The sequence below is a fragment of the Anguilla anguilla genome, chromosome 5 (assembly GCF_013347855.1).
Source record: "Anguilla anguilla isolate fAngAng1 chromosome 5, fAngAng1.pri, whole genome shotgun sequence".
NCBI classification, from domain to species: Eukaryota; Metazoa; Chordata; class Actinopteri; order Anguilliformes; family Anguillidae; genus Anguilla; species Anguilla anguilla.
In genome coordinates, this window is record NC_049205.1 from 36,777,030 (window position 1) to 36,804,501 (window position 27,472).

Here is a 27,472-nt window from a genome sequence, read left to right on the forward strand (position 1 = left end):
GCAGACCTACAAACACGTGAGCGCGCAAGAGTGCAGCGGAGCGCGTAGCGGCTCATGAGATAAAACGCTTGCCTATTCGGGATAAGCGTTGACACTTCTGTCGAGCAGAGTACAATGCGGCGGTCTGAGAAGTCGAGGGATTCATTTTTATAAGGTGAGAAACATAAATCTTAACTTTATCCAAACTAAATGCAGTGCAAACACACATACAAATGGGGTTTCATATTTGCGATTTGGCATATAATTGATATGATTTGGGTTTAATGTTTAATTAACATGTAGGCTCATACCTTTCATACAGGTACCGCGTATCGTAAGTCAATAGTGAATTTGACAAGCCAGCCTAGACAATAAACAAGAATTGCGTAATCGTTTTATTTTTTTCTACCCTTCTAGCTGATGTTACTGTTTAACAGCGATGACAGGTTTCCTTCAGTCATGCTCGCCTGTTGAGAAAAATGACAAGTAGCCTATACTCATACAATAATGTGGAGAGAGCTAATATATTTAGAACTCGTGTTAACGTTTGATAGGTGTTAAAAGTGTGTATGATTGAATCGTTCAGTAACATTTAACAAGTTGTTCTTCGGGGCATAGAAAACTGACAGACGTGGGTCGGTGTCCTGTAGCCTACTAACATGCCATTTAAAAATGTCTTGGAATTAATGGTTTTCCATCTTTACAAATGTGTATGCCCTAAATAATTGTATTTCGAAACCAACGTAAACTATACTGTCGATAATTTTTTTATAATTGCGTTGTGTTACCTATGATGGGGCAGGTCAAGTGACAGTGACTGAGTTTATCTCCTGCTGAGATATACTGTTAGACATTGTTCCCTCGCAAGACAGTGTCTTTCGGCGTTTCTGCGTGAGCTTGGTGGGGTTCAACGACTGAACACGGTCGTTTTGGAGAGCTCTGCGAAATTCGTTCAAACCATAATGGAATGTGTAGAGCGTGAATCAACATGCGGGGACGGCGTTCACTCCCCTCGCTGTGTATAACAGCCCCCCCTTAACTTCACAGGTCTAGCCTTTCGCGTCTGACGGGAAATCGGCTGAGCAACGTGCATTGAGTGTCGTACCTTTGAGGGGAAAAAATAACATCCATGAGGACTGCGGGAATGGACGTGTTCAAGCAACAAAAAGTGGAAGATTTCTATGAAATCGGCAAAGAACTGGGGAGGTGAGTCTTAAAATAAAAAAAGAGAGAATGCTGTGACGTGTTATAAAACACCGACTCGTACGTGTGCTGTACACTGCATCCAGGTCATTTCATTTGCATAATTAATGCAGATAATTGAATGCGTGAAGACGGCGGGCGCTGCTGTCCATTTGTCTTCAATTGGTAGATTGTTTCCCTGTTGTATGAAATTGTGCCACTGTCTTTCGTGTTTGGGCGTGCTAGTTATATCTGGTTCAGGGTAGAAGTTACAGCGGATTAAAAAACCAGGGCTCTGAGGTACAGTCCAGTTGAGTGATGAATCAGGCTAAAATGACAGATTTTTACACTTTAATCTCTGGTTTTCCTGATACAAATGTCAAAATACAAGAGCTGTTGTACATAAAGGACGGCCTTTGAGAGTAGCCCTGGACAGAAAAAAGTGTGGAAAATAAATGGTTTAAGTGGCTCTTATATTTGGGTGAATGCTGACATCTCACTCGTTTTGTCTTTTCACTGCTGCAATGATGCTTCTGCATTCTGTGAGTGCTTATTATCACTGAGCACTGCTCAACGAGTTCCCCAACTTCACATAGCGCCGTAGATGACATGCCACCATGATTCAACTAATCCAGGCACATTTGAATACGTTATTCAGAACTTTTTTAAAAGTGGCTTTTCAGTGGAAAATACTGGAAGACTGACTTTAACATACTCTATGTGCCAAGGGAGGGAAACTTATTGACTTTGTTATTTGCTTGAGCTACACATTGTTTTTCCTTCACACCAGACACTTTTGGGCAAATTTGCATACTTGCAGAGCTAGGAGAACTCAGCTGGAAAGGAATGTGTGTGCTACGCATGAAACGTACACACATACATCACCTCCTATAAGATTATTCAATAAAAAAATAGAATAAACAGGTATTCTTCATAATCAATGCGTAAACATTTATGAAGACATGGGCCAAATGCCAGAGGTTGTCATGGAGTGTGCTATATCACTATTCATGTACACTACCCTGACTCCCAAGCCAGAATGGCTGTCTTTGAATGAGAGTAGCAGTGCACGATGTCATGCTGAATGCAAGGGTTCATCTGCAGTCTGATGCTGAGGTTTTCCTGAAAAATGTTGACTCCTGCAATCTGTCCTGGTTCCCTGTTGTGGCAGTGTGCTCCTCAGCAATGGCAGTGTGTTTCTCCCTTGTGTACTTCCACATCTTTCATCTCCAGTGATGCCTGAAGCAGCTTAGCAATGCACTTTACAGTGGAAAAGGGGCCAGCCTGGTTCCAACACTCTAGAAGGAAAGGGGTATACTGAGCCTGTCTGGTTCCAGCTTTACAATGGGGAAGGGGTATTATGAGCACCATAAAAGTGCTCAATATGTGCTTGTTGAACAACCCTAACCCTAACCCATTCCAAAATCATGGGCATTAATGTGGAGTTGGTCCCCCCCTTAGCTGCTGTAACAGCCTCCACTCTTCTGGGTAGGCTTTCCACAAGATTTTGGAACATGATTGCAGGGATTTGATTCCATTCAGCCATAAGAGCACTAGTGAGGTTGGACACTGATGTTGGGTGATGAGGTCTGGCTCGCAGTCAATATTCCAATTCATCCCAAAGGTATTTGATGGGGTTGAGGTCAGGGCTTTGGGAAGGACTGTCAAGCTCTTCCTCACCAAACTCGGCAAACCATTTCTTTATGGACCTCACTTTGTGCAATGGGGCGTTGTCATGCTGAAACAGGAGAGGGCCTTCCCCAAACTGTTACCAGAAAGTTGGAAGCACACAATTTTTTAGAATGTCACTGTAAGCTGAAGCAGTAGGATTTCTCTTCACTGAAACTAAGGGACCCAGCCCAAACCATTGAAAACAGCCCCAGATTTCTCCTCTAAACTTTTCAGTTGGCGCTATGCATTTTGGCAGGTAGCATTCTCCCGGCATTCGCCAAACCCAGAATTGTTTGTCAGACTGAAGCACTATTTATCACTCCAGAGAACGCATTTCCACTGCTCCATTTTATGAAGTTCCCAACGAACAGTTCTTGTGCTGGCATTCCTTCCAGTGACAGTCTGGAACGCGATAGTGAGGACAGATGATTCTTACGCGCTACACACTTCAGCACTCAGCGGACCCATTCTGTGGGCTTGTGTGGCCTTCCACTTCGCAGCTGAGCTGTTGTTGCTCCTAGATGTTTTCAATTCACAATAACAGCACTTACAGTTGACAGTTGACTGGGGCAGCCCTAGCAGGGCAGAAATTTGACAAACTGACTTGTTCGATAGGTGACATTCTGTGACAGTGCCACATTGAAAGTCAGCTGAGCTCGACTCATTCTACTGCCAATATTTGTCTATGAAGATTGCATGGCTGTGTGCTTGATTTTATGCACCTGCTAGCAATGGGTGTGGCTGAAGTAGCCAAACTCACTAATTAGAAGGGGTGTCCATGTACTTTTGGCCATGTAATGTATGAACAGACAAGAACAGATTTTGAGTAAGACCCCCCGACAGCTTTGTCAGCTAATTAAAAAAGGTGGCTAGCAAACTACTGATGTCATAGTACTGTATCCCCAATCCCTTATTATAAGTTAGGGTGTTCAGATGGTCATAGCAAAATTATTTTATTGGCTTGAAAACTTTCCACAATTTTTGCCGTTTCTGAAATTTCCTCCGTTTGTAGTGCTTCCCGTGATTTTGGGGCATTTTGGATGGTAACTGTCAACTTTAACGTAGCCTATGGTGTTATTTGTATAGGCCTACGCATTTTCACAATAGTCTATTGCCACATGCTGCATGGGAGAAACGAAGGGCACCAATGTATACAGATTCTGGAATGTGCTGAGATTAAGATTCTCATCCTTATCAGTTGTTGCAATCAGATGATTTTTGGCCCCTGTCGGCAGGGTTGATGCACAGCGCTCCTTACAGTAACATCAGTGACAACAGACACTCATAAAAGACTCAGAACTTGCAACGTACAACATATTGTACCAAAACAAACTTTACAAAAATGAAAATGGACTCATGACGACTGTTTTATTTTAGTAATGTAATTTGAGCATGCTCTATTTCTAAAATGTTCTGTGAAATTAAAGGCAAAAAGGCATGTTCTTTCTTTCCATCATGGACCAAATTGAGTAAATAAACGCAGCAGTCTATCCCTGTATTTCCCTTGTAGGCTGTTCATAGCAGCCAGCAACTGCCCGTTTTTGAAAGTTCAAGCACTTGTTACTATTGCTACAGTTGCGCATGTTATTTCATTCCTTTCCCACTGGTGCGCATGAAATCTATGAATTCATTTAGCGTTTTAACATTTAAAAAACTTCGAATTCTTCAGCTCTTTTAGTTTTCCGTGAATTATAATAACTCTGCCTTGACTGCTCTGCGACTTCAGCCAACATTTTTCGTGACACCCAGCTTTAATTATGGGGTTCACTCTCCCATCACTCATGCTGGGATGATAGAAGGAGGGCCCCGCCTACTTTCTAGATTGCATTATTCAGCACTGGATTTGTGGAAGCCCTTATTCATGGGGATTTTCACTTCATGCACTACAGATTGATATTTACTCTGTCCATTTATGTTGAGTACTTTTCAGAAAACAGCAATTATAGTAACCCTGCACGGAATTAGATTTGAAAAATTGGGCCATTTCTTTATTTACTCAATTACTCCCCCAATACAACATATGCCTCTCAGTTAGACACCAGTCCCATTCACCAGGTGATAAATTCACAAAGGCCTCTGTGATTGGCTGCATTGTCCTGCCATTCCTGCAGCTGCTGCTGTCGGCCCTGCTAGTGGCATGTTTGGTATCTGTGGAGATAAACATCTCTCACATGTTTTTGGGTCCTGAGGTCTTCCATCCACCCAGAGAAGTTCCTATGGCAGGAGGAAATCGAGTCTATCATGTGTTTAAATATCTATGAGTATATGAGGCTTATTGAGTAAATCATGTATTTAAATTTGTTTATTGGGGTTCTGGGGAAATTATGTGATAATGAAAAAGTTGGAGGCATAGGGAGGCATAAACACAAGGGGGAGGAGAGCTGGACTGACTCATCTCACGCCCCCAAACACGCCTCTCACGAATTCCTTTGGCTTTTCATATGCAATTCCATATTCGGTCACAACATTTAACAGGTATCTGTGACACATTAGCCACACCCCCATCCCCACCCCCACTCCTATTCCATGCTCATTCTCCCCCCCATGCCCCATGGTAATTTCTCTGCTTCTGTTTAATTTCTTTTGGCATAGATACAAGTGTGCCCGTCACTCTCCTGTGACCCTACCTGCGGCTCTTTTCCTTTATGTCTGTGGAGTCATCCTCGCAGTCAGACCTAGGTCAAATACATATTTGTTTTGGATTCGAATACTTTTCTGTGCTCTATTAATCTTGCCTGGTGTAATTGAGCTGACCAATATGACCAGAAGGCGGGGTTTGCACTTTTTGAGAGTATTTCATAGGTACCAATACACCAGACAAGATCAGTAAAGCATAGAAAAGTATTTGAATCCAAAACAAATACTTATTTGACCCAGGTCTGCACGCATTGTTGAGGAAGAGGCATTGGTGTCCCAGTTCTGGCCAACAGATGTGTGGTTTCTAGCTAGAGGAAGTGAAAGGTTGATGATTGATGTCCGGATATCTGTCCCTTGGGAAACATGTGCTTGTTTGTGTGTTTCTCAGACTAGAAGTGCCAGTCACAGGTCTAGAGAAGAACTTTACATTTAATCACTCAATTAGAACACCCGCAGGCCATACATGCCTCTACCTGTGTGTGTGTCTGTATACGTGACTGTTTGTGTGTGTGTTTGTGATTCATGAAGTTGATCCCACTGTGTGAGTGTGGGCAAATCTCCTCTCTCCTTTCAGGCCCTATAGTAATAATGACAGCCTATAGCATGGATTTCAGTAATGTAGGTGCAGAGGATGGAGCAGCAAAATCCACATTGTTGCTAATTTCTCTGAACTAGGAGAGCTGACCAAGATGCAATTCCTGCTCGCTGAATCAATGCGCTGCACTAGAGCGTTTTTAGCATTTATTCCGTTGTGGCCCAGAGTGGAATGGCACCTGTCGCCAGCGTGCAGAATTAGAGGGCCAGAACCAGAGTCAGAGTTCGGTCAGCTGCGAGAGCACGGGCCTGTCTGATCGAGGAGAGGAGAACTCGGGTGCGATGCTTCCTGGGCAGAGCAACGGAGTCTCAGTGGGAATCAAATGCTTAACGATCTCTCGTGTTTTGTTTCTCTCTATTTTCAGTATTTATAATGAACTTGACCAAAGTATTAAGCCTAAAAAGGTTAAAGGTCACAACGCATTGTCGGTATCGGCTAGCACCGTTCTTGGAAAGGTGGCGGTCACGGTCATGGCTGAGCCACTGGAGTGATAGACAGGTGGCGGTAATCCCTGAGGAGCAGAGGCGTACAGCAGACTTATCCTGGGATTTGGCGGATGTGTTTGATGTATTTATAGCAGGGGGAATGGCGTCCACTGGTGTGGCAGGCTGTTGGCATAGTGTGCTGTGAGCTGTCCATCTCTGCTGTTGACTAGGTGACAAATAGGCACGCTTCTTTATTTAATGTGCTATTGAGAGAGCACCCCTTCCTCCCACGTCTGGTATTCTTTACTGTTTCTGTACACCCAAATGTGTCGCCATGGAAACCAGAATGGGTCTGAACTGAAATGAGGGGGGGGGGGGGGTCGCAATTAACCCAGTGCACCACTGGGATGTGGTGACATGGGGATGTGATGGTGTGTGATTGTGTAATTGTAGGGCTGTAGAATTGTGTGATTGTAGGGCTGTGGAAGGACTGTGGAATTGTGTGATTGTACAGTAGGGAAGTTCACAGAAGTCTGCCTCTTATCAGACCCCAAAAGAAAACAATCTGTTTACTGTGCTGACAGAGAGTCAGCAAATGTGATTAAGAGAAAGCGCTCAGTTGCAAAACATCCGATTGGATCAGCATTATGTAAAACTTAGGTTCTCCATAATACTGTGTAATCATGTTTTGTGTTGTTGGAAAGCCGATGTCATGGGGAACAGGTTGGTGTCTCAGCTACCAAGGTTAATCCAGTGTGGTATGCCTACAAGCCAGGATTCTTTGTTGTACTGTTTTGTCATCATTGTATACTTGTGTGGTTGTAGGGGTGTGCAGTTGTGTGGCTGTAGGGCCGTAGAATTGTGTGGTTGTTCATTTTCTGACAGCTGAGTAATACATCTGAATGTCCCGCAGCCATTGACTGCCTGAGCTCACTGCCACCCTGCAGCTCAGCCAGTCAGATTGGCTGGTCAGACCAGCCCCTCAGCATCAGCTGTGGGGTAGTGGGATCTCCACTATTGGTCAAATGCTGTCACGCCCACAGACAGAACTGGCAGAACGGGCCATAAGTAGTTAGAGATCTATTGTCTCTCTCATATGGGTTTAGTGGTCTAACAAATATGTGCTCATCATCAATCACTCTTTCCAGATGATCTGTAATGCTCAGCAAACCTGCATGCAGCACCTGCTCTGACCCAATCCCTGTGACTATACAGGAAGAGAAGAAAATTCATCTCAAAGCATCAAAAATTACCTGCAGCATCATACCGCAAATCCCCGCAATCAACACGCCTGCTTTGGTTGATTTAATTGCAATACAATATTGCAATGTAGAAGTGGTGGCATGCATACTGTAGCCTCAGGGCAGCCAGAACCAGTCACTGTGCTTGACAGTAACTGGATGAATTATTATTCCCAGCAGTTTAGCGCAGCTGTTTGGTTTGTGCTGATCATTTTGCGTTTGGTTCACAGTGAACTACTTCAGTGACTGACAGCTTGGTCAGGTGGGAGTGGTTCCTCCTCTGAAGCCAACTGCACAAACGTTGAAAGCCAAAACGCCCTCCTGCTGGGGAGCTGGCTGCTTTTGTGAGTCTCTTGAGGGATTTGTTTATTTAAGGGATCCATTCATTTCAGTTCTTAGCTCTGTGCTTCCTGATTGGCTGGAAGGAGTTACACCAGCCACAGGGTCCAATGGCAGGCCTTCATGTGCTTGGCTAGAATGGGTGAAGTCTGGTTGTGTACTGTGTAACAGGCATAATGCAGCATTCACTATCTCTTATTAATGCCACTAGACAAGTGGCAGTTATGTTAGACCTCACTTTGTTTAAATTATTTCTCACTCACTCACTCACTTACATAGTCAAACAAAGCTCACTTTCTTACTTGCCCACTTATTAAATCAAGCATTGTCTTTAACTTTTGGCTTACAAACCAATGCAAGTGTTTACTTTTTTTAAAGGTTTGCCATTAAGGAATCCGGAGTCAGATTATCAGTCATTTTTATTGTATTGCGGTTCCAGGGAGAAATATGTGTCACAGTTCATATAGGACAGAGCATATTCTGTAGAAATGGATATGGTACACAAGCGGTGGGAAAGTAGGGCAGTATAATTGAGGTCATACCTCACTGCAGCTTGTTCAGTGGATACAGGCAATTATACCTTACAAGCCTGGACTGTTTTGATATGTGAACCTGTGAACTGTGCATTCCTCTGGCAGTGTACTCATAAAACAGCAGTGTGATGGACACACCCTGTTTTTATGCCTGATTCTGTCTCTGTGAGTCTGTATCTGTGAAAGTATGTGTGAGCCTGTGTGTGAGAGAGCATGTGAGTGAACGTGTGTGTGAGAGCGGCGTGTGTAACTAAGTGAGTGGGTGTGTGAGAGAGCATGTGTTAGTGAGTTTGTGAGACGGGAACGAGTGTGAGAGCGAGTGTGTGTGAGTGAGGTAACACCTCGCTCTGGGGTACTTTGCGTGTCAGGGGGCAGGGGATTTTTGACAGGAACAAATGGTAAATGTTGGAGATCCCAAATTGGGCACCCCCTGGGGGGGTAGGAGGGGCTGAGGAATCTTCCAGAGAGTCTGATCTGCCCCCCCCCCCCATTATATTGCCCCCTGAGGAGCCAACAGGTGGAGAGGCCAAGAAGGCTAGGATTATTAGACATCATGGAAGATTCCTGAGTATGTTTTATTTCAGTATACTAAGAAAGAATTATCAATGTCCATTTAGTAATTAGTGCCAAAATGTTTGTATTTATTTGCACATTAAGAAAGAGACCATTTTTGATTCAAACAGGATCTTTATCAGGATAACAAAGAACAACAAAAGAGATTTCAGATTCTCATGTACTTCTTGCCTTTGCCAATATACGCACACACACACACACACACACACACACCTTGTGTACCTATACACTACATGGCCAAAAGTATGTGGACACCTAAACATCACACCCATATGTGCTTGTTGAACATCTCATTCCAAAACCATGTGCATTAATATGGATTTGGACCCCCCCCCCCATTGCTGCTGTAACCACATCCACTCTTCTGGGAAGGCTTCTTGGAACATGGCTGCAGGGATTCGCTTCCATTCAGCCCCAAGAGCATTAGTGAGGTTGGGCACTGATGTTGGGTGATAAGGCCTGGCTTGCCTGGTGTTCCACTTCATCCTAACGGTGTTAGATGGGGGTGTGGTCAGGCTCTGCCCAGGCCACTCAAGTTTGTCCATACCAAACTAGGCATAATTTCTTTATGTTTTGTTCACAGGGCATTGGAAAGGGGAAGGGCCTTCCCCAAACTGTCCCCACAAAGTTGGAAGCCCACAATTCCCTAGAATGTCATTGTATGCTATAGCACTAAGATTTCCCTTTACTGGAACAATGGGGCCTAGCCCCAAACCATGAAGAACAGCCCCAAAGCATGATTGCTCCTCCACCAAACGTTACAGTTGGCACTCTGCATTCGGACAGGTGGAATTCTCCTGGCATCTGCCAAAACCCAGATTTGGCTGTCAGACTGCCAGATAGTAAAACATGATTCATTACTCCAGAGAAAGCCCTGCTCTGCTCCAATGTCCAATGGCAGTGTGCTTTACACCACTCCAGCCACAATGCGCACAGTGAACGTAGAATTGTGTGCGGCTGTTCAGCCATGGACACCCATTTCATGAAGCTCTCGACGAACAGTTCTTGTGCTGACGTTGCTTCCAGAGGCAGTCTGGAACTTGGTAGTGAGAGTTGCAACTGAGGACAGAAAATTTCTGTGAGCTTGTGTGGCCTAGCTCTTTGTGGCTGAGCTGTTATTGCTCTTAGATGCTTCCACTTCACAATAATAGCACTTACGGTTGACCAGGGCAGCTCTAGCCAGGCAGAAATTAGATTAACTGACTTGTTGGAAAGGTGGCATCCTATGACTGTGCCACATAGAATGTCACTGAGCTCTACAGTATGACTCATTCTACTGCCAATGTTTATCTGTGGAGATTACATAGTTGTATGCTTGATTTTATGCACCTGTTTGCAATGGGTGCAGCTGCAGTAGCCGAACCCACTAATTAGAAGGGGTGTCCACGTACTTTTGGCCTTATAGTGTACATAATTCCAGTACTATGTTCAGTGTTGTTTTATGGATAAAGCTCTCCCTAAGCATTAGAGGACTCAGACTGCATATACTTTTTTATGCTTTAATTGCTTTCATTTACTTGTAACACATGATTTTGTGAGCTGCAAAGGTGTAGTTGCTCTTTGTCTTCATGAAAGTTTCTCTCTTTGGCTCTGTTGAGTTTATGACCTGGAATAATGTTTGAATGAATAAATAGCCTTTACATTCAAACGGTGCATTTCACTGCCCCTTCTACAGTGCATAAGTTGCCATTCTTTGGCACTTCTGTGACTATACAATATGCCTCCAGCACCTGATCTAGGATCAGCTTTCTGTTCAATAACCTTGACCTCCACCATTACATGAAAAGTTGGTTGCTGAGCCCTGGGTTACTGCTTTGGCTTGGGGGGTGTCTGTGTGTCTGGCCTGCTGTGCTGGGGGGTGAGTATCATGGCATTCCTGCCATTGCTGGTTGCAGATGGCTTCTATCTTTAGGGCAATACGTATCCAATCAGACGCTTCTTCTTGCTGAGGAAGCGGGGAGTAAGCTTACTCAAAGTGCCAGACAGAAACAGGAAAAAACAGATTAAACGATTCAGCCTCCGAACTGATGACGGGGGCCAAATTGTTTAATCCCGCTTTTTCTTCCGATGGTCTTGTCTGACCGTTCTTGTCACAGGCCTTGAACAGTGTGACGCGCTGTTTTTAAGAGCATTGGGGCCATCCAGTCCGTCCGTGTCGTGTCGTATTGTGTAAACAAACGAGTGAAAACAGTCATGGCCTTGTTGCTTTCAAAATAACCCACCGTCAAGCGACTCAAATTGGAACATGAAATCACGTTTGTACTTTATATATCTATCCATTCCTTATAAGTGATAAAAATATAGACGCTTTGAACTTGGCTTGTGACTGTTATGAAAGAGTAATTTTACACCCCCCTCCCTCTCTTCCTTCCACCTACCGAAATGGGATGGGATGAGCATATTCAAGATATGGGAATATTGGCAGGATGTGGGGGGTGGGTCTTTAAAACAATTGCTTTTGGCGCCGGAAGGAAGCGCTCATTACTGTATGTGCGGACATGCAGCACGGGCAGACCTTTCTGATACAAATATGTCAGCATGCATGATATATATTAGACCCTTCCTGCCCTGCCTGCAGATTAGTCCATGGCTGACCCAAGTGGACTCTGTTGAATACGAAGTTGGGTCACGTGTGACCCTGTAGTCTGGATCCAAAATTTTTGCGTGACTTGCATTCCCTGTGATAATGCTGCAGGATGGGATTGGCTCTTTGTAATTTGCTGTGCTTTTTCCAAATTTTACAACGTATTGCTTCCACCGATTGTCACTTCACAGGAGTAGATTCATAATGTTCATAGTGTTTAAATTATAATTAATGATTGAATAAAAATATGTAATACACATAAATATGTAATACACATATAATTCAATAAATAGATAAATAGATGATATACTCAAGCAGGGCAGTAGGTTCTGTCTGCAGTGTAATCACTGGTTTTAGTACCACAGCAGAAACTGCAGGCCAACCTTGAACATGCCCCTTTAACCCTGACACACACACACACACACACACACATCCATGAGATTTGGAGCAGGTGTTGTAGGTGAGGTCACTGTTAACACAGATGTTCCCAAGGACAAGTGTGACACAGTCCTGTGGCTCAGTGCTCACTCGAGCAGCAGGCTTTTGATGTGTAACTAACCTGGAACTGCCTCACAGTAAGCACACAGAACACAGCCCATATTTGGAGTTCATGATGACGCAGACGCTCAATACCGCTGGTACCGAGCAATAACATCCCCTGCTCACCTTCCACTCACCTTCCGCTCACCTTCCCTATGCTCAAACTCTCGCTCCTGCGGTTGCCCCTGTCACCCCTAACCTCCCCTTCCCCCCCACCCGCTTCCCTGCAGCGGGCAGTTCGCCATCGTGAAGCGGTGCCGCGAGAAGAGCACGGGACTGGACTACGCCGCCAAGTTCATCAAGAAGCGGCAGAGCCGGGCCAGCCGGCGCGGGGTGTGCCGTGACGAGATCCAGCGCGAGGTGGAGATCCTGCGGCAGCTCCAGCACCCCAACATCATCACGCTGCACGACGTCTACGAGAACCGCACCGACGTGGTGCTGATTCTGGAGCTGTGAGTCACACACGCTTACCATACCTTACCCCATACACGAGTCACACACAGTTACCAGATTTTACCCCATACACGAGACACACACTTACCAAATTTTACCCCATACACAAGTCACACACAGTTACCAAACTTTACCCCATACAAGAGTCACACACAGTTACCAGATTTTACCCCAAACAGGAGTGACACACAGTTATCAAACTGTACAAAATGCAAGAGACACACACACTATACAGTGTGTAAGAGAGTTTGCAAGTGCAGCCATCACGGTGGCTTTCTCCTGCACTGAGGAAAGTGGAATGAATGGCACAGTTTGAGTAAATAGCTGATTTTGTGTGGGGTCCTCTGTGTGCATGTATGTACGTGTACGTGGGTGCGTGTTTGTGTTCTGGCTGTGATGTGCAAGGGGAACACGGAGGCCCCATTAAGCCTAATTAACTGGTCAATTCAATCAGCCAGACCAGCAAATAACATCCAATGCCATAAACATTCCGGGTGCTCTCCACAATTAGAGAGAGAAGTCTCTGCTGGTGGGGAATATAGCTGGAAATATGACTTACTTACCAAAGGTTCTATTTTTGGGAACTCTGACATGGTCTAAATATAATATGTGCATTAGTTCTTTCTATTTTGCAAAGGAACAAAACTGTGCAGTTAGGATGCGGTTAAAGTGATGAAATCTATTCAACAGCAGTGCTATCACCACTCAGTTTTGGTTCTGTGTGAGCTGTTAGCATAAGATTAAGACTCTCACTGGTTTTCTTTACCACCGAAATGTGATAACATCAGAAACAAGCTGTGAATTTTCTTTCCATCAGCATTTCAGCATTTTGACAGTGTTGAATTTGTTCCCTTTTCTATGAAAGATATTCATTAAATATCTTTCATAGAAAGATATTTAATTTAAAAAATGAATATATATAATTAAATATATTCATTTTTTATATTTGTATTATTTTAAATCATAATTGAGTAACTATGTAATATATAATAACCATTTCACACACTTTATACCAGTGTTTAAAATAGGTTAAAAAAAAAGAAACAAATACCAAACAAAAAAAGAAAACCGAACAATCCAGTTTTTCCCAACTCTCGGAGCACACAAACCACTCAACGTGTTTTCTGGGCACCTGTACTGTAAGAGAAGAGAAAGAATGTCAAAATGTGTAATTCATACTTGAAATATATTTCAAAATGCCTGCTTGCACTATGCTAACAGTCCATAGGTGTAATATATCTTACGTTATGTTATGTTATGTTATGTTATGTTATGTTATGTTATGTTAATATGTGAAGTGTTTAATTTGACCGATGACCGGTGTCAATGTCAATGCGAAATCCGTACTTTAATTTTTCATCTCAGGACCCAGCTCAACCTCGATCCATTACCCCATGTTACAGTGTGTTTATTATAATATTTCATACGACGGAGTTGAGATGTAAGTGAAGGTTTGTGCTTGAAGTCATGTGTGTTTGTGCTGCAGGGTCTCTGGCGGTGAGCTGTTTGACTTCCTGGCGCAGAAGGAATCTCTGTGCGAGGAGGAGGCCACGCAGTTCATTAAGCAGATCCTGGAGGGGGTCCACTACCTGCACGCCCGGAAAATAGCGCACTTCGACCTGAAGGTAGACGCCCCTCCGCTTCCCACAGCAGCGGCTTGCCGCTCTCCCTCATGCCCTGACGCGGAGGTCTACATCAGTGGGCGGGTGTTGCTGGTGGGGGGATGTCCTCGCTTTGTAGCCGCCACCTGCTAAACGGGCTCTGACCCCATGAGCCGGCAGACTCAGACGCGAAGCCGCGGTTTCCTGTGCCATACAGGCGCCTGTAACAGGCGGCTCAGTGACTAGCTTATTGTGTATGACGCCTCACAGAGTAGGCCTGTGTGGTGTTGTATTCACTGGGTGATTTCCACTCTGAAAATGGTAACTTCCTTTTGGTAGGTGCCATAGTAACTTAATTAGCATGGTAACTTGCAGTTTAAGGGAAGCCGGTATCACTGTGCGTTCTAAATGCTGGTGAGAAAATGTTATCGATTCATGATTAATTCATACAGCAGTGGCGGCAGCTGCAACACCAGACAATATGGCCTCTTCTCTGCTGAGCTACAGTCATGGAAAGTAATGACTTATTTAGCATGCTGCTAGTAAATTGACCTTGCTCCACATAAAAAATCATCACTTGTCATTCAGTTTCACCGCCGTGGCCTGTCCTGCTTGTAAAAGCAGTCATCACCGCGTGCTGTCGACAGCTGTCATACGTGTTGTGTCAGGTGTGCAGTGACACAAATCACTCTGGCACTAAATAGAGGTCTCTTTGGTGAGATCGGAGTGGAGGGTAATTGTGGGGGTGCAGGACGGGGTACCAGTTAAAGGTACACCCAAAGTTACGTGCTGCTGCAGGCGGGAGAGGTGTGCACATGGCTTTCGGTCTCCACGGTCGACTGTAACCAGTGTCTACAGCTGCCAGTGGATCTCTCTTTCTAATCTAAACACCACGGTGCATCAGACAACGTGTTGTTCTGGGTAAAGTTCAGTTGCGAAATCGCTTGTGTTTGGCCATGACATAGCCAATGCTGTCCTAGCTGCTGTTGCAAAATGTGTTATGTGGAAGGCTTTTTGAGAACGATAAAAATGAAAGAAAATGCTTTTCCTCACGCTGGGAGAGCCTCCTGCCATCATTCCTGGAAAGCGTTTAGTGCGTTCAGACCTGCCCATGTTCCCTGTTGGGTTAGCAAGGATGCAGGCTCGCACAGACGTGCCACAGGGGACGTGCAAGGATGCCACCTACGTAAGCTGATACCAGATCAGCTCCATCAAGCTTCTTTCGGACGTGTCATCTCTTTGCTTTCAAATAATTTCAACTGAGACAGCCAGTCAGTCTGCAAGGCCCGATGGAGAGAGGCCTTGGTACGGCTGAAGGCTCACGCACACTCCCAATCAGCTGCCTGTCGCCACAGATTATCTCTATGGGGAAACTGCATTATAAACATGAACCCATTTCATGGGGTCTGAAAAACAGAGACCTCTACAAAGGAGTTCTTCTGCAGCCATGTTGTTCATTTATTTAACCTTGTGTGAGGTCAGTCATCATGTTCTTAAGCTCCCACAGTCTCTGAGAATATTTGTTGTTGATGCTGGTGTCATGTGACCCTTTGATTTGATTATAATCAATATATCTAATTTAATTGTAAAAGGAACCTTAGTTAATTACTGATGGCTCCGTTTGACTTCTTGTCCTTTCTGTTAATCAACTTAATTTACTTTCAGTGTTACCATTCGCATCCCTTGATGCAATAATGAAATAAAAAAGTTTTTTAAAATAAACTCTTGTAAGCCTGGTTTGATGTTGTTTTTACACATGGTACATTGAGAAACAAACAGTGTTTCTCTTGCGAATTTAAGGTTATGCATTGTTATAAGATGCTTCTTGTAACACATTAAGAATTTGCAATGTAAATTTGCAAGACGATTGCTGTGTAATTGAAATGTAATGTAATTCATGAAATTGTGAAACTGTTTAGATAGATGAGGATATTGAGTTAATACACTGTCCCTTGCAGCTGGGACATAATCGATAAATACACTGTACTCTCTCTGGTAGAGGATAATGATATAATGATGAATAAATTCTCTCTAACACACAGCCAGAGAATATCATGCTTCTGGATAAGAACCATTCCTTGCCAAGGATCAAGATCATCGATTTTGGCCTGGCTCACCGAATCCAGGAAGGAACCGAGTTCAAAAACATTTTTGGAACTCCTGAATTTGTCGGTAAGTAATTCTGGCAAATTTTATCCTATGTATGAGTGGGCATCTGTGCATGTAGAACGTGTGTGCATGTGTGTGTTTGCGTGTGCATGTGCTTGTGTGTGAGTGTGTGTGTGTGTGTGTGTGTCTGTGTATGTGTGTGTGCATGTGTGTGAGCACCCCAGCTATGTGGATGGACTGAGAGTACAGCGATGTTCTGTATGTTACAGTAAATGTACAAATGGCAGCACAATGTTTTTCTCTGTTACAGCGTTTGTGTGCTGATGACTTCTCTGGTCTCTATTTTCAGCTCCAGAGATAGTTAACTATGAGCCCCTGGGACTAGAAGCAGACATGTGGTGAGATTTCTTCATTAACTGTGCCTTTCTATATTGTGCTCATAGCCACTCCCCCTATAATGCATTTCAGCAGATTAACCTGCCCGTTGCTTCTGTCCACAGGAGCATAGGAGTCATCACCTATATTCTGTAAGTACCAAAAGCGGGATTATGAGGTAAAGTAATCAAAAAGAGTTGCATTGTGGGACATGGTACAACGTTGACCTGTGCCCTCGCTCTCATCAGGCTGAGTGGCGCTTCGCCCTTCCTGGGAGACTCCAAACAGGAAACCCTGGCGAACATCTCGGGCATGAATTACGAGTTTGACGAGGAGTTCTTCAGTCGCACCAGCGAGCTGGCCAAGAGCTTCATCAGACAGCTGCTGGAGAAGAACACCAGGTGAGCGTCTGCTTCTGCAGAGAAACGCCCATACGTGTTGCATCTGCAACCTTCAAAGCCCAGTTCAGACCAAAGATTCGCGACGCAACAAAACCGTTTAGCATGTTACTGAGAGGAGTTGCAGCAGTGTGAACCACTCTTCTCAGAATGTCTGATGCCGGCGCTTGCCATTGCAGCCAATTCAAGTTGTCTAATTACAGTTGGCCAGTTTAGAATGTTGCAACGCGTCGCCAGTTGCAGCTGGTCGCGTCGCGAATCTTTGGTCTGAACTAGGCTTTAGAAACTGTCCTAATGATGATGTAACAGACACTATTGGTAATTGAAAGCAATGGAGTTCTAGAACACTGACTTAGAATTTTGAAGAGGAGGGGCGTTACCATTTTCATCCTGCTATTCATGGCTGTTGTGTTTGACCTTTCAGGAAGAGACTGACCATTCAGGGTGCTCTCAACCACCCATGGATTACGGTAATCCTTGCGCTACTTCGATGTCATTCATTCGCTACTTTGCATTCATAGAAGATAATCTGTTATTATACTATTTCCCACTAACACTACTGCCCTGGGACAGATCATAAGGACAGAATTCTTGATGTGTGTTTTTGTGCATGTGTGTGCATTTTGGTCTGTATTGGGGGGGTGTGGGGTCTGAATACTGGTGTCCCACTCCCATACAATGCAGTGACATACACATCCACGGCATTGTCAGCAAAACTCAACATGCATAACATGCAAAAGGGTGTGTGTAAGGAGAAGTCTAGGGTGTGAATAGTGTGTGTCTGGTGTGCCTGTGTCTGCTTACAAGAAAGGAATGGAAGATTCCCAAGCAAAAAACGTACAGTTGAATAACTGTAACTGAACAATATGACAAAAAAAACTGACCAGCATGCATTTGAATTTAGAAAATAACCTCATTAAACTGATTGAAAATCGACATCTTGGCATTGCGGTAGTTTTTGGAGACCAGAGCTGTCCTGGCATTCGGAAGTCACAATTTTGCATTTTTCTGCAAATGGCCTGCATGGGTTTGGACATTATTTTTAACATGAGTTCGTGGGACAGATGAGTTTCCTTCTCAGTGCATCTTCCTGCCTGCGGTGTGGACTAAGGCCCGTGTGCTGTGATTGGCCTCCGTTTTCCTGCCCGTGTGCACGTGTGGTGTGTGGCTCCGCCGAGAACTGCCACCTAGTAATCCCCCCCCTTCTGCCCAAAGTGCAATGAGCACAGAGAGCCCCCCGAAAACTGGAAGAGGGGGGAGAGGCGTCAGCTGAGGACCAAGGAGCTGAAGGAGTACACCATCAAGTCCCACTCCAGCATGCCGCCCAACAACACCTACGCCAACTTCGAGCGCTTCGCCCGGGTGGTGGAGGACATCGCCCTGGTGGAGGCGGGGCTGGGAGGCGTGGCGGCGGCCCGCGCCACCCTGCAGGACGACGTGGAGGCGCTGGCCTCCATCTACGGCGAGAAGGAGGCGTGGTACCGGGAGGAGAGCGACGGCGCGCGGCAGGAGCTGTCGCGGCTGCGCTACGAGCTGCGCAAGGTGGAGGCGGCGCGGCGCCACCTGCGGGAGGACATGAGCGCCACGGAGGCCGGCCTGGCGGCCGTCAGCGGCCGCTTCCTGGAGAGGACGTCGCGCCTGGACGCCCTGAGGCACGAGCTCTCCGCTGAGCTCAAGTGGGTCCAGGACGTCATGGGCTCCCTGCGGGCCGACGGGGGTCGAGACGGTCGCTGCGGCGACCGCACCAATGGCGACGGCAACGGTGGCATGCCCTCTATCACCAATGATGACATCAATGAGACCCTGAAGGAGCTCCTCGGACGACCGCACAGCATCGATCTGAAGATCACAGAGACTGGTCAGCAGAGATAAAACTGGACAGGGATCATAAACGCAGACTGTAGGCTTGTTCGAGTGTGTGTGTGAGTGTGTGAGTGTGTGTGTGTGTGTGTGTGTGTGTGTGTGTGTGTGTGTGCGTGTGTGCTTGGTTTTCGAACTCATGTTGATGTTAAATCATGGCAACTGTGTTTGTACAGAGACACAGAACAAGTTGTTAGCTATGCCTTAAAAGCCACAATTTCGGCAGGCTCAATTCTCAGTTCCTACCCTTTATCTTGTGATGTCAGCACTCAATGGTCTTATGACCCACAATTTTTGATACCTTTGTTCAGTGCAGTCACGCACAGTCGCTCATGTTTCCTTGATATTTCCTTGATATATTTAAAAAAGGGTTTACCGTGCAGTGTCTGGGGTAGTGTGGGGAATTGCATATTATCTACACACCTTTACGTGTATATTGATTGAGTCCGATCTGTTTGTCACTACATCTTTATAAGTTACTGTCCGTTCTCTACTGCTTGTGCATACCATGGTAATTTGCACTTGGTCTTTTTTGCCATTATGTCAGACAGGTACATTGCATGGAACTCCCAACATACAGTACTACCGAAGAAACATACAGTGTGTAACATGCAGCGTACAGTACTTGGGCTGCATAGCACCACCGTAAGGGAGTGAAGTACCCTGCCAAATTATTTACATAATATGATTATCACAGTATGACTATTTATTTGCTTCAGTATATCTCTTTTTTTTCTCCTGGTCATTTTTTCCCCAATGAAACCGCTTGTGACAAGAATGTACTATATAACTGAAGTTTCATGTTATGTGTTTCTTTATAGGTAATTTATTTCTATTTATTATAGAGTATGCAAAGCACTTATTTTAAAAGAACTGTGTATAACACAAGTCACCAGCATAGCTGGTAAGTATAATTACAATGGTTACCCCCACTCGTAAATATTAGTGTAATTGTTGATCCCACTGCTAAATGTGCTGTATTGTGGATTGTGTCCACCCACGGACCATCTCTTCTCTTGTGTTTTAGTGTTGATGGGGCAGTTAAGGTCAGATGGTCATTAGAGAGGATTGTGAAGCTGTTGTTGTTGTTCAGAGCGACCGGAAAACATTTTTCTGTACTTCAGCTGCTTTATTCATAAGCAGCCAAATAAAGTATAAATATTTGTATCGACTCAACTTTAAAATGGAACACTGAATATATTCTGTATTCATATTTGCCTGTTGGTTAAGTCTGTTGGTTAAGTATCATTTGTCCTTTCTGTGACTTCTTCTAAGGTTTGTTGGTCACATTTTATTCAACGATGTTCTTTTACTTGTGAAATTACATATGTAATTTCTATGTTAGTACAAATTGAGTACATATGTTGAATACATACAATACAGTTTGAATCTCACAAATCTTATAAAATACACCCTGATTTGATAACTGCTTTCTACTTTTTTCCCTGTGTTCTATCAGTACTTTTTATTTCATCCAGCAGACAGGTGTGATTTTGATTTTGATGTTCAGTAAAAAAGTGAAAACTGATAGTTTGTTCGGTTCGTGGGCTTCTGAATCACCACCAAATTGCATTCAGCGATAGTAGATTTTCCATACAGTCAGCCACATAGAGTCCCATACCACTTTTATAGTCTCTGTCTCTTTGCACAGATGGCTTTGCCACTTTAACATTGAAAATTACCTTGATTACAGTTAATCCCAGTTGATAGCCAAATTGTGATGTTACCTTGACATTGAATGTGGCATACTGTACCTCTATAATACCTTATAGGGTCTGGAAGTTTGTGCGTGCCAGTGGATGTTTATGACAGGCCCTGTGTAGTGCTTAGGCATTATGAAGATCTTGTGCTTATCTCTGCAGGAAGAATGTGTATAGGGTCTCCCAACCACAGCAATGTACTCAAAGGTCTGAAATCAAAACCTGACCATGCCAGTGTCAGTCATGTGTTGTTTTGTGACAGGAGATTTTGGGGAGGAATCCCTGTGCAGTGATCAGTGATTGGTCACTGCATCACCCAGGGAGGGAGGGGTTTCAGTCATCAAAGCACACCCCATCCCACCCCCATCAGACTGCTCCAGTCAATCATATACCCGCAGTCTGTCTGTACCGTAGAGTGCGGTTCTCAGCTGGTCATGTGGTGGACTGAGGAGTGACGAGAAGCGTCAGCTGGAAGAACTTATTTGAGGACAGGGTGCAGCTATGAATGAATGGCTAATGAATGGATGATGGTACAGCAATGAGACAGTCCTATGAATAAGGCTGACCATTCCAAATGGACAGGAAGAACTGTAATAACGACAGCATGTGCCTGACATGACTTTTCTCTTATCTCTGCTGTTTTAGCCCGTGGACCCAAGACAAGCTCTGGTTCGCCGGCTGTCTGTCATCAACCTGGAGAACTTCAGGAGGCAGTATGTCAGACGCAGATGGAAGGTAGATGTTCTGTATGACTGTCACAGTTCATCAGTTGATCAGTGGAATACATTTGTCTGACATTTACTTCCAGCCATCCATCCATTTTTTATATAGCTTACTCCTGGTCAGGTTTGCAGGGAGGTTGGAGCCCATCCCAGGATACACTGGGCAAAAGGTGGGAATATTCCCTGGATAAGTCACCAATGCATTGCAGGGCCAACACACTCACATATTCATACCCTGCGGACAATTTACTCTTCAATTAACCTAACCTGCATGTCTTTAAACTGTGGGAGTTCCTGGAGGTTTTTCCAAAAGCATATAGCCATGCAAGTGGAAATACTGTTGTCTAAGCAATTCAAATAAAACATTGTACTAAGATAGGGATTTGGTGAATAGAATTTAAAGCAGTGCCAGCTGGTGATCTGTAAAAACATGATTCAGAGAACTTATTTGATATGTCCACTTTCCTGAACCTGCTTAAATTATGCATCTTTTACATTATGTTCAAACGGTGGCAGCTTGTATGAAAAAGCAACCTTTGTCATAATCAAATGATTTAATGTGTAAGAAATCCTGGAAGTACCTGAGTGGTACTTCCAGATTTGAGAACTGAATCCAATGGCAGGAGCTTCAATCACAAAGACTGCTCAACTGGCTAGTGTTTCAATAGGAACAATGACTGAAGTGACATCTGTATTTAGATCTATGGGAAAGACTTAAGGAAATAGGGTCAGAAATTCTGGTCGAAAGTGCACATTCGATGACCGTGATGCTCGTGTGATATGTAAGGAAAAACAACTTACTTGGGTCGCTGAGAAGGAGGTAGTATTGACCATTGCACCTTTTCTCATACTCAGAAATCGAAGCAAAACACCAAGCCATAAAATAAAGACACAATCTTAACAAAACAGTACAGATCAGTGATTCTGCTTGTGCCATTCCCATAAGCATATCACACTGGGTTAACCTTTGTAGTTGAGACACCAACTTGTTCCCCATGACATCAGTTTTCTGACAAGACAAGACATGATTACACTGTATTACGGAGATCCTAAGTTTTACATAATGCTAATCCAATCGGATGTTTTGCTGCTGAGCACCGTCTCTGAACAAAGTCTGTTTTCCTTTGGGGCACCCTTCTGTAAACTGCCTTACAAATGTAACCAAACCTCTTTGGTATCATGTTTCATATGAATGCTATACTACAACATTGGCCACAAAAATGGAAAGCATTTTTAAGTTGGGCAGTGTTATAATCATAAAAAATAAGCAAAAAAATAAATGTTTCCATGTTTGGTGCTTTGGCAAAATAAGATTCCTCTTGTCATGCCATTTTGAATTTGCATTTTCCTTCGTATTTCCATGTGAAAAGAAATGCAGCTTCTCTCCATTCTCATTTCCCTACAGCTGTCCTTCAGAATTGTTGCCCTGTGCAACCACTTGACTCGCATGATGAAGAAAGACCTCCGCAAGCAGGAGGATGAGCTGGTAGGTACCACTGGAGATGCACTCTGACTCTTTCTGAGCAAACTGCCCTCACCTACCCTCGCGGTCCTGAGGACAAAGGGTGTCTTAGTGTAATGTGTTCAAATGTGAGTGATGCTGACCAGGTCATAATACCCTGGTCTCTCTTCTTCTTATTCTCTCACTTAACCTATTTCTGAGACTTTCACTTTTCTCTCTCTCTGTCTCTCTCTCTCTCTCTCTCTCTCTCTCTCTCTCTTTCTCTGTCTCTCTCTCTCTGTCTCTGTCTCTCTCTCTCTCTCTTTCTCTCTCAGTACTATTTGCTTGAGCCCATCTTTAATGCAGATGTGGTTGAGGCCCACAAACGTTCATGTTTCTTCTGATTGCTTGGAGCCTGTGACTTCAGTGACCTCAGAGCTGTAGCTACTGCCTGATTCAGCAAACTGTGGAAGAACAGTGCTGGAGGAGGCACCTGTGACACATCTGTAACACCTGTGGGCTCCTTTTCAGAGGGACTGCGAGAGCGACCAGGAGGAGGAGGCCCTGAAGATGAGACCACCTAGCAGGACGAGGAGCATGTCTTCCTGAATCCAGCACCTCCCCCCGCCTCGTCCATGATTCCAACTCTGACGAACACACAAAAATATTAAAGGGACACAAATGACCCTGTCTGAGCCATGTAGAACGCACACATTCCCTCAGGAGTTTCCCGCATGGGAGGACCCAAACACGCTGTGCCCAATTGCTACATGGCCTTACACGTTTAGAACACCTGAACACCATCCTGTTTTTACCTAAACACAAACGCAAACGCAAACCATTCCAACTTCAGCAAAGAAGTCAAGACTTAGTGCCTGCAAAACACCACTCTGGGGTAATGCACATGTATCATCATATAAGCTTAAAATAGCAAGCGTGATTCTACAGGTTATGAATTAGCTTTTAAAGCGTATGTCTGTTGAATGTATTTTACAGTGGTCATAGTCAAGAAGTGTATTTTTAGACAGTCTGACAATGGCCTTTATTAATGTCTTAATTGTAACTGTTAATATGCTAAGCTATATTGTAAATAGGGGAAACAGAATTCATTACTTTAACTGAAATGTTTTTAAATAAGTGCCTTAGTAACCAGAGTACTTTAAAATTTAACGAAATTATCTGTTGGAGAAACAGGAGATTCAGTTTAGATGTTGAAACACAGCAATGTTTTTATTTCAATGCAGTTGCTTTGACTATGGTTATTTTTCAAATGAACACTGCCTGTGAATAATGTCTGCTGCTGATCAAAGGCAGCTCTGAGTTAGTCTTATTAATAAAGACCAATTGGAAAATATATTGCATCATTCCAAACAGCCAATGTCAAATATAAACACAGCTCAAATTAATCAAATTTTGATTAATTTGAAATAATGGCATGGTGTTCATTTGAAGTGATACAGCACGTGGAGTGTGTGGAGTATGTTCCAGTTTTCAGGAGTGACCAGTGTTTCGGAATCAGAAACAGGTTGCCTGGGATGACCTGCTGGTGTAGATTTGATAGAGCTCTGCATTAGGAGCCAAACACAGGCATCTTACCTGAGAAGACTAATGCATGACTGATGACGTACGTTTACATGAGTGGGCAGAGAAACAGGAGGAAGCTGGTGAAAAGTGAATTTCGTCCATGTGGGTGAATGAAATTGCTCTGGTGCCTGTGCTGTTTGTTCGTAAATCAGATGTTAACAGTGGAAGCATTTGGACCAGAAATGGTGTAGCGCTAGAAAACAAGAAGAGAGTTAAGGATGAACTGCTTACCGAGGTAAAAACTGTTCCAGCCATATTTAAAAATGTACACTGTTGGGGTTCTTGCCTATTGGTGTGGTCATGTACCCCTGGATTCTTGAATTGAATCCTGACCATACCAGTTGCAACAATGGTCAGGCACCCATGGGAAACACGTACTTGGCTATTTCCCTGCCTCATCACACAATTGCAAATCCTGCCTGCACAAGCTCTGCAAGATGTTCAGTGTTCTGGCACAATGACTACACAGCTAAGCTGGTGGACAGTGGATGTTACACTGATGTAACCGAATTGCATTTTCAAATGCAAATTGAAAAAACTGGCATAGGAAGGTGATATGTGTTATTAACTATGCAGAAATATTTTTGATAAATTCTGCTCAAATGGTTTGTCTGTTTTTCTTTTAATGGAACGGTTGAGTCTCCAAAGTCTGAACACAAGGAAGTGCTTGTGTGGTAAACATGGTCTGGCTTCCTTTTCTGGTTAGACCACATCCTGTATGTGTCACCTTTCCTTTCACCAATCACACAGCTTGATTGTGAGTCATGAGGACCCGAGGCACAGATTCCACCCAGTCAAGTCTTGTGACTGTCCTCTGCTCAACGAGTTTGGCTGTCCAATCACGATTCAAGGGGTCTTGTTGACCTGATTACTCTAACAACCTGTTAAAAGGCACATACAGTTCTGCTTCTGCATGCTCTTGGCTTGGTTGGATGAAACATCAGTTTCATCAGTTGAAGTGAGTGTGGTGGTTGGGGTGGGGTGATGATTCAGCTAAATGGTTTATGAAATTTTGGACATTGTGGTGGAGAGCCAGATACCTCTGCAGACATCCCTGCTGTCCAAGGAACAGGGTGTCTGCCATGACCTCCAATCTCACAGTTCTTTTCCTAAATTAATCCTCGTTCTCCCAACTCAATTCAGCCTCACATCTCCACTGTGCCTCACGTGTATTTTTGTGGAAGACTACAAGCTGGTGTGGTCTGGTTTAGCTGCACTGATCCCCAGAGCAGGAGCAGACTGGACTGATCCTGGGGATTTGGAGGAGAGCACTATTACTATCTATTACATTGTGAAACATGTTCTTGTTCTTATTCTTATTAACAATAATAAACCATCTACAGTACATCATCCCTTTAAACTCATTAAATTGAAGCAGGTGATCTATTGCTGAAAGTATGTGCCGCATAAACAATTATGGCTCTGAAACACATGCTGTAACTTAACATATCTTTTATCTAATTCTCAAAACTAATTTAATTATGATCTGTCAGCACCAAAATCTGAAACGCCTCTCAAAATGTGCATCTTCATGGAATGCAAATATAGAGCTTAATGAGCTGAATATGTGCAGTGCTCCTTTAATTGACATCCCTGTACGATTGTTACTTATAACATGAAATGTGTGCATTAACCTTACTAAAGTTTTCAGGATTTCCCAAAAAGAGTTGGCTATGACATTATGGAATTTTTGCACTGAGTTCCAAATGCAAATCATGCATTAATGAACTGTGAAAAAAACAGTGTTGAATGAGGGGGTCTTCATGTTTGTATTTCTATTTTCTTGTTGTCTTCATCTGTCAATGTTTAACCAATGTGCCTGAACACTTTTGTTATGCCAGTGTTGTTGTGCTTATATTAGTGAAGAGTCTAAAATCTGATGTCATCTGAAGAATTAACAAGCATACCAGTTTGAATGACAATTACCAATCTGCCCCTGATTCCCTTTGTACATGGTTGCATGTTTTCTAGTTATGGTGCTACCTTAAATGCCTTAGTGCATATCATGTAATCATGTAAAGCATGTTGGTGTACTTATTGTTCTGATTGCATATATTTAAGGTAGCCCAATCCCATTGTTGAATTTAATGTGAAGTAAACAAAGGAAAGGTGTGAACGAGTGGAAATGCAGATTGAGAATTGTTTAAAATTACACACTTGTTAATCCTACAAAATCATGACAAATTAGCTCCAAGCCAAACAAAGTATAATGAGGGTTTGAGCTTCCCATAAGCTGACTCCACTGGTTTATATAGTTTACAGTCTTTGTCTTCATCTTAAAGCCAGTCCCCCTTAACCCTGTGCCTGGGGGAAAGGTTATTCTGTGCCATTCTTTGTATACAGGGTGTGTGTTTGCTCTGCCCTCACTTGCTGTGCCTAACAGGAACAGAGGGCTGTCTCTGTTTTTTGTTTGTATTTTTCTCAATTTTCTAATTAATTTACAAGAATGAATCAATACAGATATTTATGAATACCCTTCAGTATTGTGCTTACCTTTTCTTATGCTTAATATAAACCAATCCCTTTGTGTGCACACACACACACACAAGCCTGGGAATATATCATTTTGTGCTGCTGTGAACTGTCAAACTACAGGTAATGTTACTGCAGTGTGGAGCACTGTGGAGTGTGGAGTTCTGTACATGGAATGAGTACTACACTTATAGTGAAATAACTCAACCTGAAGAATCTCTTATAGTTCAATTTTTTGATCCCTTTTTTGTTTGAGGCTTTTAAAAAGGAAAGGGGATCAACAAAGTGAACTACAAGAGATTCTTCAGGTTGAGTTTTGTTGGTAGAACAAGGAAACATAAATGGAAATGAGCAAAAGGTAAATTCTGTACAGACATTAGGAATCATTTTTTTCACGCAGAGAGTGCTCAATGTGAGGGATAGCCTGCCAGGTCACGTAGTAGAGGCAGAAACTGATT

At 43.7% G+C, this 27,472-nt stretch overlaps 1 protein-coding gene across 2 annotated transcripts; it reads left to right on the forward strand.

Annotated features, from left to right (window-relative positions):
* Positions 1–27,022, forward strand: LOC118228102 (death-associated protein kinase 2-like). 2 transcript variants are annotated; one of them, XM_035419382.1, is made up of 12 exons: positions 4–154; positions 1,027–1,185; positions 12,530–12,751; positions 14,239–14,377; positions 16,396–16,525; positions 16,812–16,860; positions 16,963–16,989; positions 17,086–17,238; positions 17,660–17,705; positions 21,441–21,530; positions 22,923–23,003; positions 23,490–27,022. In XM_035419382.1, exons 2-12 carry the CDS (start codon positions 1,109–1,111, stop codon positions 23,565–23,567), a joined length of 1,092 nt encoding a protein of 363 aa, XP_035275273.1. In that variant the 5' UTR covers positions 4–154; positions 1,027–1,108; the 3' UTR covers positions 23,568–27,022. The 2 variants fall into 2 exon arrangements, with proteins under 2 accessions (XP_035275274.1, XP_035275273.1); XM_035419383.1 differs by lacking the exons at positions 21,441–21,530; positions 22,923–23,003; positions 23,490–27,022 and adding an exon at positions 18,451–21,434 and having other exon boundaries at positions 1–154.
* The last annotated feature ends 450 nt before the right edge of the window (positions 27,023–27,472 follow it).